The sequence below is a fragment of the Pomacea canaliculata genome, linkage group LG8, assembly GCF_003073045.1.
Source record: "Pomacea canaliculata isolate SZHN2017 linkage group LG8, ASM307304v1, whole genome shotgun sequence".
NCBI lineage: Eukaryota > Metazoa > Mollusca > Gastropoda > Architaenioglossa > Ampullariidae > Pomacea > Pomacea canaliculata.
The window spans coordinates 13809530-13823148 of NC_037597.1; the positions used below are offsets into that span (position 1 = coordinate 13809530).

Here is a 13619-nt window from a genome sequence, read left to right on the forward strand (position 1 = left end):
CTGCAATAATTGTAAATAAATAATTTTGTTTAATGCAATTTGATGTCTAAAATTTATCATTCCATCTTTGGCTAGTGAATGTCCATCGACTGATGGCAGAATAAAATCTCTATTCTTGTCTTCAAGTACCGTTCTTTAACTGCTTCCTTATTTACACACTCACGTGTTGCGGTCAGAGATTGCTTACCTCCAGGTAACAAGGAGATCTTAAAAGTTTTAAGTTTCTTCAACAGTAAACATCTTCATCCTTGTTCTAATCCCAGGCTGGATTAATCAGATCGAGGCTTATTTTCTGAGATGTGAACATTAAAATTAATATTATGCGAACGCTTCCCCAGCCACACAGTATTTAACAAAGCGTATCCTAGTCAAACTCGACCTTATCTAAACGAAAGGGTTTATAGGTATTAAAATCGTTCTTCACATAAATATAGCGAACATTTGATCAAGTTTAGCAAAGTTTGTATATATATATATTCCAACTATTTTTCCAACGGGGCTCCGAAAAAGATGGCATACCTAGGGGATGCTAAAGCTCGGTTGAAGGCGTCTTTGGCCCTCGCCATTGACTTTTAACGGAAGATTGAGTTCTGCTACTGGACACAAGGCAGCAGGCGCTGTCATGATTACTGAACCATGCTAGGAAACATAACTGGAGCAGTTACGGTTACTGGACCGTAAAACGCAACAGAAGCTACCACGCCCTCTACACAAAACAGCTTCACAGACTGTCGTGCCTGCTTGGTCTTAAGGCCCGGACACACGAGAAACAAAAGCCCGCGAAACTGTTCCCAAACAGCCTTGTTTTTCCTGTTCGCCGTGTGACCAGCGCTGCAGACTGTCCGCAAACAGTTCGGCAGACTTGTTCGGCTCTAGTCCGCGAGCTGTTCGCCGCTTTAAAACCCGTCCTAAAATTTAGCGCGTGTTTCGACTGTTCATCATGGCTGCGAAAGGAACAGGGCCTCTGGCTAATTTAAATGAGGCACAAACTTTATGCCTCATCGAGTTGCTGAACTCGCACAGCGAGCTTTGGGACTCTCGACTTCCAAAATACAGGAATAAACATTTTAAAAACAGTCTGTGGACCTCATTGAAGCTATCATTCGAGGCCAGTATGAACATTGAATGCACAGGTATGTACCAATTGTGATGTTGATCGTGTCATTAAAAAATTGCACTAATGTTTGATGATGTATAGTTGATATTTTTGCGTTTCTTTCATTGATTGTGCTTTCTATTTTCGTCTGTGTGGAATTGTGGCTTTTTATTTGTAATGCTCACTAGTAATGTCATTATTCAAGTCGTCGAAACCTTTCATCAATGTCAAACGATCATGTTTTTAAATGCAGTTTCTGTCTTGTAAACAGATCCCAGCTTTCAGGCTTTTATTCTTATTTGAATGGTATAAACGATCATATGTAGAGAAGCACATTTGGGGCTACACTATGCACATGCGAACAAAAGCCATTGTAAAGAATACAGTGACTGTCAACAACTCATTATTATTATGAAAACTAGACTCGCTGTAAACTTGTTGCAAGGATATGTACAAGATTAAATGTATTAGACATATTTTATGAACATCATGTTTAAAAATATTTTACCACCGTCAATGATACAAATTTAATGCTGGTCCAGTATATAATATGATTGCAAGATACTACATAATGGTCAACATATAGCTGAGAAAGATTAAAATTTTCCCTATGCATACTTTTTGTTAACAAAATGTGTAAAATAATTATTTGTCCATGATAACTGGTTTGCATGTGACAGACTTGCCCATAGTTATGTAGTGTTTTTCGAACGCAAGCTACCTTTTCGTACACAATATTATCTGGAACTAAAAGCTTCACATGCACTTTCGCTCTGTCATTCTGCAGTAATAATTTGTGTAAATGATTAATGTCTATTTTATTTGATTCATGCCAAATATTAAAAGAACAATTTATGTAGCGAACCCTTCCACCATTAAAATCTTAACACAACACTTCTATGCAGCCATGATATAATGTTTTATTGCAATATCTTTCAGTGGAACACCTGCAGGCAAAATTTGCCAGTATGCGAAATATGTTTGCGAGGGAACTTCGCAAGAAGAACCAAACTAAAATAAGCGGGGCGGGCACTGAAGATCTGTACCGGTCTACATGGCCCTATTTTCAGCACCTGCAGTTTTTGCTGCCTGTAATGTCCATCACAAAACCCACAGTGACAAACTTGGTAAGTTAAACAGGCTTCTGATAATTAAGCATTTAAGAAAAAGTACAGCCAGTCCTTTTGTTGGTCAGCAATGAACTAAACATTGTATTTATCATGTGAAGAAGCATGAAACTACATAATGTTGCTGTCATTTACTGAAAAAAACGTTTAAAATATGTACTGAAACTTTCCCCTGAACTTTTTATGTTAATGGCAAAAGATTTGACAATAATCGACTACAATACACAGATAAAAAGAAGTATATAAAATGATACATTTTACACAAATTTATTTAATAATAATAATGCAAACTTATAATGCGCAGAATCACAAATAAGATGGATCGCACACTCTGCGCAGAACAATTTAATAAAAAGAAACATAACAACCAATAGACAGTGAGGTACACATAGGGACTATTTCTAACCAAAAAAGCTGTTAAGAGACCAGTTAATATCAAATATCATCAAATTTTTATATTTGGTCCCATTGCCAGGGAACTTGACCTGGGCCACAAAAGTAATCACATAACTTATCCCGTATCTGTCTGGCAAAGACACTGGAGTTGTTACTTGTGAAGAAAGATTGTCTTTCTTCGGGGCTATCTCTGCACCATCTCACACCTCTCTGTCTGATATCTTGTGCATAGGCCACATCCTTTTCTGACCTTAGGAAATTGTGCAGAGCTACACAGCATTCTACAACACAAGATGCCACTTCAGGTTGTAGGCTAATTGCGTGGGAGAGCACACGGAACCTGTGAACCAATATACCAAAAGCATTCTCTGATACACGACGCGCCCTGCTTAACCGATAGTTAAAAACTTTTTCTGGCTCCTTCAGTCCCCTTTGAGGGTATGGCTTAATAAGATATTTTTTTAAAGGGAAAGCTTCATCACCAACAAGCATATAAGGAAGGCTTATATTTGTGTTGGGAAGGTTTCGTTCTGCTGGGATATTTACACTGTTGCTTTCCAATGCTTTTGCCAGTGATGAGCATGAAAATATGCCAGCATCATTATTTCGGCCATTAGCTCCTATATCGTACCATACAAACCGATATAGGGCATCAACAACAGCTAAAAGAACAATTGAATAAAAGTCTTTATAATTGTAAAACGTGGAGCCACTCTTTGGTGGTGCTTTAAGGGCAACATGTTTCCCATCAATGGCACCAATGCAGTTGGGAAAGTTCCACTTTTCTTCAAAAGCCACTGCAATCGCTTGCCATTCTTCCTCAGTGTTGGGAACCTGAAAACATTACAAAAGATCAGTTACTAAATAAGTGAAGTCATGATTTTGTGTATCACTTGTAAAGTAATTATTCTTTTATTAATTTCCCTTTCGTTTACATTACAGGATACAGATACACCAGTTGCTGAAGGGGAGATGGTGACTGAAGAGGACCAAAATGAAGCTCAAATTCATACAAGTTCCGAAGGGGTGGGGAACACTTCCATTGAATGGGAGGATGGAAATGCAATAGCAGAAACTGCAGAGACACCAGAACAAAACTTTGTAAAAAGTAATAAAAAAAGAAAACGAAATGCATCTGGTGACCTTACTGACTGTGTCCTACAGTATTTCCAAAAGAAAAAGCAAGAAGACAACAGAGATGTAATGTCATTTAACAACGCAGATCATGTATGGGCAATGCATCTTGTACATGGCATCTCAAAGATATCAAATGAATCACAAAGAGAGCTGCTTAAAATAGAAATGCAAGAACTTCTTCAGAAGTATCAGAGAGCACAGTTAATGAGCCAGAGCAACAGCAATATGTGATTATTTCCTAGGAGACTTCCTAAAATGATCTCTTTTCTGTTTCAATCTTTATTTTCTGTTTACTTTTCTTGACATTTTAAAATAAACTAATATGTTTACATGTTCATTTTACTTGTTGAAACTTTTTGTGCAAAAGTAGTTGTATTGCAAAAGAAAGCTGTTTGTATGATGGGATTCAATTTATTTATTCCAGGGCCATTGCCCTATGGAATAGGGGACAACAATATTACAATTCACGCTATTTATATAAACTGATATAAAGAAAAAAAATGACACTCATGCTAGCTGACTAGGAGAAGTAATGCGGTAACCATATATAATTCTATAGCAAGACTGTTTCTAATTTTCAATGCATAAAACACATATGATAGATTCTTTTTTATGTTACTTTTTGTCTGTAGATGCTAACAATACACTCAGTTTGATTTAGCCCTACCATCTAAATCAACAGTTCAATACCACTTTTTAAATCGCGCTTGATATTGTCTGACGATATTTTTTCTATCCACTCTTTTAATCTACTATTTACTATAATCCATACACTTTACTACTAACATCACACAGTGAAATTAATCTATAATTACTAGAGTTGCTCCTGTCACCAGGCCTACTCTATCGAGTTTAAATGTATGCAGTTCTATGCATTTGTGTGAGAGTAGGTGTTAAGTGCATAAAAAGTTTCCAGGTGCATGCAAGTATTGGTGTGACATGGGTAGTGATTTTCTGTGTTAGGTATGCAGGTAGTACAAAATGTGGTGCAACTGCATGTGTGGTTACTTGAAAAAGTGGTGGCTTGTCATTCAGACTGGTTCCTAGTGCAGCGTAACTTGATGATATTCTTGGCTTATTTTCCCTGCTGGAGCATCCAATAGTGACTGACTAGAATATACCTAAACATGCTATGCATAATATTATATTTTGCCCCTTGTGGACTGCTTTTACAGATAAAACTAGTATTAGTACTTGTGAGATTGAAGGAAAGAAAGTATAACTGTCAAATTTGTATCAACATGTTCACTTGCTGCTGTTCAGTAAAAACCTGTTGCAATCATTACCTACCTTCAAGTACTGATCTTTAAGAGCAGCAGTTATCGCTTTGCAGGTTTCAGGGATAATCTTTCCCACTGTTGTTCGTCCAAGCCGATATAAAAATGATAAGGAATGGTAGCTGTCTCCTGAAAAGAAGTGGGTAAAGCACAAACATTAGGACATTTCCATCTAAAATATTACATAATTGTGTTATAACTATATTTTTGTAATGTGTTGTCAATTCATTATAATGTATTATACACTATGTAGCACAAAATTTACTTACTATCTTTTGTCAGGGCTTTGTACTGTTCAATATAAACATGCAGGAATACTTCATCTGACAGATATATAATCTATATTTTAGATAAATATTAGGTGAAAATATCTCACCTGTGGCTAAAAACCTTAAAGTCACAGCAAGCCTTTCTCCAGGCGATATGCATTCACGCATATTGCTGTCCTGCCTTTTGATGTGCGGTGTAATTCGTGTGAGCAGCAATTCAAAATGATGACGATCCATCCGCACAAAATTGCGGTATGATCCCCCGTCTTCAGCGGCCATCTCCTGCATCAGAGCATGGTAAGCACCATGCTCCATCCTTCGCTCAATCCAAGGTCTGACCCACCACTTTCTTTGTCTCGCCTTTCGTTTCTTTTCCTTTATTTTACAATACAATAGTAGCATAGCGAAATCCATTGTGTCCGACATTGTAGTGAACAAGGGACGCTACTCTTGCTACTTTTACACAGCGTGTCTGAAACATTGTTCGTCCGTGTGACCAGCGGTCCCCCACAAACCGGATTGTGAGACAGCTGGCGGGCATGCCCGGCATACCGCTGTTCGCGAGCAACAAGTTTGCCGGGCTGATTTTGTTTCTCGTGTGCCCGGCCCTTTAGCAAACCCAAGCGTGCAACAATACGTGAGGTAGGCAACTTCTTTCGTGGGTGTGGGTGGATTTCGTGGGTGGGGAGGAAGCAGTAATACATGTCACTGGTGACAGTTGATGCACGGCAATCGTCTTTGGGCGGTGAACAGAGTTGTGGCCCTTGCACAGAAGGGATGCTCACAACGGTGTTTCCGGTGAGGTTAATGGCGGCAATCCACGGGAGATCTCGCCTGTCCACGTGACAGTGACGGCATCGCGCCAGGCTGTTGAAATGGCTTTTAACTTTAAAAAGAGGGGGACTAGGAGAGAGCGATGCCAGTTGTCCAGCGATGGACAGCAATGGACAGACGCTGTCCAGTCGCCACGTGAGACCACTAGTCACGGCAGAGTGGACAATGACCGTCTCCACAATCGCCAGCAGACAGGGTAGGGAGAGACCTTGGACAGTGCACAGGTCAACACACACTTAATTAATTTGGATCAATCTGAAGGACCAAGAGGTCCTCTTGATGGCCACAAAACTGCCACAAAGAACTGGATTAGCGGATTAGCGTGGTTGGTAGTTCGTTCCTTGACTACAGTGTGCGTGCGTGCGTCTGTATGTGTGTGTGTGAGTGAGAGGGAGACTCGATTATGTGAGAGAAAGTAAACACTAAAAACTAAGAAGGTGAAGTGGCAACAACAACAACAACAACAACAACAACAACAACAACAACAACAACAACAACAACAACAACAACAACAAGCAGCAGCATACACACAGAGAAAAAAAAAGAGAAGGAGGAAGCGAGATAGAGAAACCCAATGACGCAATATTAGGAAGCAAGAAATAGAAAAGAGAAAGACAGAAGAACCTACTCTGCAAGGATGAAAAATCAGATTCATCATGCACACGTCACACAAGGGAACCATCCATCCCTTCTTGTGAACGCCGACGATTCTCCTTACAAACCAAAGAAAAAGACAACGGACTCTCCGCTGGACGTCGCCCCATGCTGCAAGAGAGAAGGAGACACGTGACAGGTCCAAAATGGGCCATCTGCTAGTGCGGGCGTAATGAGATAGAGGGTGAGTTTATCCTTGCCCATAACGAGGCTCTCAGACACCGATACGTGACCTAGCGGGGAGCCTGGGCTCCTCGTGTCTATCACATCCTTTTGTCCCCCCCGTCAGGCAGTGCCAGGACCCGACAGGAAAAAAAAGCACTCTGTAAGTGTTGGAGCTATTACCCACACATTCTAGGGGGGGCGAAAAAAAAACTTGTAAAGTGCCAACCAAATGAAAGCAAACCCTCTCTGGCGGAGGAATAAAAAAGACAGGCGATAAGGAAGGGTCTCTCCTAGCTTCTTCACCAGCCGGCCACTGGTACAATCGCTGCTGTCCTTCTCATCCTCCAGTTAGGCCGAGTCCTTTTAAATGTAAGTGGGGTATCAGACGGCAGAGATTTGACGATTTAGGGTGTCAGTCTAGAGTGGGTAGAGGAGAGAATGGGAAGGAACTTTGGCATTGAAGATGAAAAAGCACCAGTCGTGTGTCACTGCTTTATATTGCATTGTCTGTCATAGCTTGATAAAGTGGTGTGTGTCGTGAATTAATAAAGTGCCCCATGCTTTCAACTTTATTCCAGAGTAAAATATTTCTCACTCCTATTTTTTGATAATTTTTCTCATTCACTCCCATCTTTCCCGTTAATCCAGTTTCTACAGGACCGTTTGAAACGCACTGTTGAAAAAGACAAGCTAGAAATTTCCCACATTTTCTTTCTTTTTAGTTCGCACGCAACACACACACATGTACAACATGATGTGTTCTTTTAAATGTCTTTATTATTAGAAGCAGGTAATACTGATATTCACTGAAAAACTCTAATTAATTCCCGGAAAGCCTTACCTTGAACACATATTGAAGTCATTGAAACTTGTCCATTAATATAGGTATAACCAAATGTCGTGGTAGTGTCAAGAGGAAAAATGAACAAACCCAGTTTTTTAGTATATGACAAGATACCTGAATTAGAGTCAGAATTTTGTTACTTAGGATTGAAATTTATTTATAACATTCAGTCTAGCGCAGAAAAAAAACACCATACCTTAGAACAGCCAAAGCCTTGTTTGGATTGTAGGAAATAAGTAATACTACTTAAATAATACTACTACTCTCTCATTTCTACTTAAACTATATCATAAAAGTAAGCCTTTCTTATTTTATATATCTATATATGTATTACCTATGCTGATGATAACAACAAAGGGTAAAGAAAGACATGAAATAAAATAAGAAAAGAGAAAGAGGATTGATCATGAGATGATAAGTAATGATGAATGTGGATGATGAGACCCATTGCTGGAAATGAATGTGAAGAAAAATGGGATGGAAAGAGACAACTTATGAGAGCGAGATGAAATAAGGTATGAAACTGCGAGGAAGGATAAGTAATGGTCATATTGGGAGAGATGGAATTAAGGAAATAAAGAGAGATATTGTGATTATGAATACTTGATATACGACTGTACTCTTTATGTACTTCTTACTATGTTCTCAATTCTCCTACAGGATGGCTAAACGAATACAGAACCTTGAAATCTCGCTGGAGTGAGTAAACTTCACCAGTTGCCTTTTATTCCTTATTTTTTTTGGCTGGTTGTTGGTTTGGCAGGAAAGTGCTTCCATCTAGAGGTGATTAGACAAAATCCAGAACTAAGAACGGCATTGAGTAACATACTATAATAATTAAATATGAAAATTAAGAATTATTATATTAACTATAATGATTAATTTTTCATCTTTTCCAAAAAGGTCTGCCTTGTTCAAGGTTCCCAGCATTCGGAGGAGTGTAAGCTCGATCATTCCCCTGGTCACGTGGTTGAAGTTCACGGTCGGCTGGAGACCATACCGTCAGACTCATAACTTCTGCTTCAGTGGTTATTCCGCAGCAAAGTCCGTGGTAATTATTACTGAATCAAGGGACAGAACACAATTTTCAAAGTCACGAACTTGTTTTACAAAATGAAAGACAAATACCTTACTAAATAGCATCCCCAAATCCACGATCAACCCATCTAAGTAGCATTGTTTTACTGGCCTCGCCGAGAAGTCGAAAATTCAAACCAAGATTTTTAATTTCGCTCGTTGTATTAGTGACGATGACCCGAACATGTCAGGTAATTTCCCCTCATGTGTGTGACGAGCTTGACTTAAATAAAACAGAACAGAAAATCCCGAAGACATAGCACCAGACTTACCTTGGGAGGAAAAGGAAAACACTCCACCCGCCGCATCACGCCAAACACAGATTACGCGTCCAGAACGCTCCACATCCTTTGGAAGGTAAAGCTGATTTAAGTTATTACATTTCTACAAATGAAATCAAATGAAAAGAAGGCTTAAGGGATTTGCATCTTCAACCGTTGTTCCGGTCTCTGCGCTTTCCTGACATTGTCCGGTGCCTGTCAGACGAGGAAGTTAATGTCACACTGGATGAAAGAAGGTCGGGTGGGTGAAACGTTTGGATTCTCGTTTAAATAATTTTTTTCTGGAAGGAAGGCGGGTAAAAGATGGAATGGAAGAGACGATGTGTTTGTCGATGTGTTTGTGATTTTATTGACTGTCAGTTTGTCTGTTTTTCACAGAGACTGGTAGTCATCAACATTCATCAAACAGGACTGTTGACAAGGAGGGTACTTTGATGACTGGTCGTCAGGTCTTCACGCAGACTCAAACACACCTTTCATCAACAAGTAATATCATCAACAGATTTTGTTTGGTTACTTATCATCAAAAGCCTTTGCTTGGTTACTTTTCTGCATCTTTATTTGCTTCTTCTTCTGAAAGAATTTTTTCTGTCTTGTAAAGATTTGGGTAAAATTGTTGGCACTGGTTACAAAAGCATCGGGGTATGGGAGGAGAAAGGAAAGCATTGCAAACAGCTCCAGCAAGGGATGAGGGAGGTTTCCTCTCCGGCTCTATGATGCAGTTTAAACGGTCGGTTGGTTTTGGTGTCGGAACTGATACTGGCCTCAACTCGACAGCGCCGTAAAACAAATAAACTCTCTTGTGGCGAGAACTTGGTGAGAACGGCTGGTAAATGTGATATCTCTTGACTGAGGAGACGAAAAAGTGGATGTGCGATGTACGAGAGGTAACGAAACCGAGGAAAATATAAAGACAGGAAGAGAAGAATGAATAAGATGTAGAAATGCGGACAGGCAGACAGCCATACACAAACGGGAAGGAGAACCGCTGATCCCAGAAGCACACAGCAACAACTTGATAGTTTTATATAATAATGGACTGTCTCTTCAGACAATTTGATATTTTCATTTTCAGTGAATAGTAGTCTGTGTGTGTGTGTGTGTGTGTGAACTTTTTCACGGAACAAAAGCCAACCATGTTACTATCAGTAACCTATGCTACATCCTCACTCTTGAGAGCACCTTTCTGTTAATAATTCAGCTTTAAAAGCTGATGTCAAAGATTCCAGTTTCTAGAAAGGTCAATAGTTCAGCACATATTTTTACCCTACTGTACTTATTCGTTGATCTATAACCGACCAAGCAGCGCCTGATGTATGTTACATTTTGTTCTCAGTCTAAGGAACTCGGTCTGTTTAATATTTCAGGTTAGCCACACATGAGACAAAGAACTTTAACCTCTTGGTCTCATATTCAATTCATTGTGAACAAGAAAATGCTTGGCTGGGCGCAGAAGTTTAACCCTGTGTTGTCCTACGGTCTTTCTGGTCTCTGAGCAACGATTGAAATAAATGTTCCGAAGAAGTGAAGTAACTAACAATTCTTCTGAATCATGGACAACAGCACTAAATGAATCTTTGAAGAATTCTTTTTCTTGTTCACACAACACCGTTGTATAGAAAATGTTAAAGTTCTGGAGCCCTAGCGACCGAAGAGGAGAGGGATGCAGTATTTAGAACATCAGTTTGAACTAGTCCACCCTCTCTTTGCGTTAATGATCAGACACTAATTATTGCTTAGTGATCTCTCTGTCTGTCTATTTGTCTGTCTATCTATCTCTCTGTCTACCTAATTGCTTATCTACTGTATGCATGTATTTTTCCGCGTGCAGCTGTATGTACACGCATGGATGCTCGTTATAATCAACCGCAAGAATTGTCTCCCCCAACATATTCCATATACAAGCCCGCATCATGTGAGGCTATAACAGGTTATATGCTTCTTTTTTTTTCTCAAAATGTTCTCAGAGAAAGCTTGAAAAAGAGAAATAAAAAATTAAAGGTGGTCTCGTGACTACGGTTGGAGAGGAGGAAAGTGTTGGATCCCTGCTTTCTCTGGTGAGGACGGTGCCCATCTCTTTCTTCATCTATGTATTATCTTCCCCAACCCTTTTAGGAGTCATGTCCCATTCCACAACTGGGTCAGTTTGTAGGGAGGTGGGGTTGGAGAGTGAAAAGTATGTTGCGTTACACGGGTATCGAACCAACTACCATTCCCAGTTTCAGGGTCGGAAGCTATTGCTCTATCTATTCCAAGCTCTTCATTCACCCATCCTCGACTCGCGAAAATGAATCTTGATATTCTGACGACGATGAAAGCGATGGTCGTCGTCACGTGCAGCAAAACGACCGAAACTGGTTTCGTTTGCACTCCTCTTTTTTCGTAAATTGTCGAGGCGGTTGGTGTCGGAAAGGCAGGCCTGGCCAGTCACGGCGCTTCCCGAAAAGTCTCCATCTCCATTGTGCTGTTCGCTGCTCATTAACTCTTTCCGCGCGCAAACTGTTCTTTCCGACTAGCTGCCCATACAGCGGAAACAACCCACTCGACACTTGCATCGGAGACGATTTCTTGGACGGAACGGTGCGGATATAGGAGGGAAGTGGGTTGGAAGAGGGTTCTGGGGAGGGTGCGGGAACAGGGTGGACGAACACGTGGTTACGGTGTCATGGAGAAAAGAGAGCGGGGGCTTGGGGTTGGTGGGGAAGGGAGGGAGAAGATGGAGGCGCAAGTTGCCGCGAGGATCAATCTGATGTGTTTAGGCCAAAACTGATTTGATGGGATCGCTAAAATACCAACCGGCCTCTTCTTACGGGAGACATTTTTTCTTGCCTTTTTTCCATTTTTTTAAAGCTGTAAGATCGCCCATGGGTTGCATTTGCAGATAGAGGTTAGACAAGGAGTATTGGAGGTCACAGCGGGTTAGGAGACTGGTGAATGACATGGGAAGGGAAGAAGGGGAGGAAAACACATAAGAGGGAAGGAAGATCAAAGTAATGAGGACAAGGCAGAGAACCAAGGAAACTGTTCAAGGGAAAGATACATTCTGGCCATTCACTCTGACAATCAGACCCTTTTACTAAGTGAAATAAAAACAAATAAAATATAAACAAAACATAAAAATAAATATTACTAAAATGTAAATAAAAATAAAAGTACCCATATAAACATACAAACACAAAAATCATGGTCATGACATAAAAAATGGACCTCAGAATACGCCCTCTGACATCATGACCTCTGTCGGCCACAGAAAATACACTGTGGCAAATCATGGTGCTCTTTAGGGGGTGGCTATCCGGAGTCCAGTGTCACAGTGCAGAAGTACACGGAACCCGACAAAGGATTTGACCACAGTGATTTGAAAGTTAATCGCTGCCACTAGCCGCCGAAGATTATATTCGTTTGGGTTTCTGGGTGTGCGGAAGTGATATGCGACTTGGTCAATGCCATCTTGCGACTGTCCAATGATTTAGTAAAGAAGGAACCGAGCAGAAGCGGCAAATTACTCCGTTGCTGAGCGAGGAGTTGGTGTGTGTGTGTAGAAGGGGGGACTGGACATAATGGGGCAAAAATTCACCGTAATCGCCCATAGGAAATGGGGCCCAATTTGGGTGGGCTCTCAGAAAATTACGTCCAATTTGAGACAAAACGAGTTGTTAGATTATCCCATGAAAACCGCTTTTCCTTTCCTCCCTGATCTCCAAAACCAAGCAGGACTAGCGATGAAACCTCATCCGAAACAAAATATCCCCCTCCTCCTTGCTGAGCGTTCCATGCGCCATATAAAGTTGGAATCAAATTTGCCATCGTCTGTCTCGAGGCGAAAAGGACTCTGTTAGCCGGAGCCCCTTGAATTCTCTGACTTGTTCCTTCCTTGAGTTTGGCCCCCGCGGTTGTTGGGTGTCGCCTGCCAAAATTGATGGTTTCGAATGGAAGCAGACGACTCAATACACCAATTACCAGTTGGTGCCAGGGAGTCAGCAAGGCGTGGGGTGGGGGAAGAGGGAGGGTAAGGAAGCGAGAGAGAGGAGCTGGACGACATCAGGAGGACATCAGCAAACATGGCCGACAAAGTGCCTAGCTGTAAACAGTTTGCTTTTCAGCGTCTGCCTGCGACCCCTCTAAGCCGTCGCCTTGCAATGGTCTTAATTGAAACGCGAGCTCCTCTGCTGCCCTATTAGGGATCATTATAGCAAGGGCTCGGCTCTCGAGAAGCAGTCTGATTCAGAGGTATCGGATTTGTAACTAAAACACCCAGACCAGATTTGGGTCTCTCGATGCAAGCGTTGATAACTAACACCAACTCTGGAGAGGGGGCAGCTTCCTCCCTATCATATGAATCTGCTCTAATCAAGCTTCTGCCAGTTCCTCGCCCTAGAGTCGAGACTCCGGCTACACAAGCGTTCGTAGCCTCCAATTTCCCACAACAGCCCCTGCAAATCCGTCAAGAAGAAGAGGACTT

The 13619-nt window shown here is 41.0% G+C and overlaps 2 protein-coding genes across 2 annotated transcripts; one reads left to right on the forward strand and one right to left on the reverse strand.

Annotated features, from left to right (window-relative positions):
- Positions 1-752: 752 nt before the first annotated feature.
- On the forward strand, positions 753-4091 carry LOC112570844. Its single transcript, XM_025249496.1, has 2 exons — positions 753-2223; positions 3562-4091. The coding sequence occupies exons 1-2, from the start codon at positions 2065-2067 to the stop codon at positions 3985-3987; spliced, it is 585 nt and encodes a 194-aa protein (XP_025105281.1). The 5' UTR covers positions 753-2064; the 3' UTR covers positions 3988-4091.
- A 326-nt stretch (positions 4092-4417) lies between these two features.
- On the reverse strand, positions 4418-5811 carry LOC112570846. The gene is made up of 2 exons (XM_025249497.1): positions 5410-5811; positions 4418-5162 (listed from the first exon to the last, which is right to left on the reverse strand). The coding sequence occupies exons 1-2, from the start codon at positions 5726-5728 to the stop codon at positions 5002-5004; spliced, it is 480 nt and encodes a 159-aa protein (XP_025105282.1). The 5' UTR covers positions 5729-5811; the 3' UTR covers positions 4418-5001.
- Positions 5812-13619: the final 7808 nt, after the last annotated feature.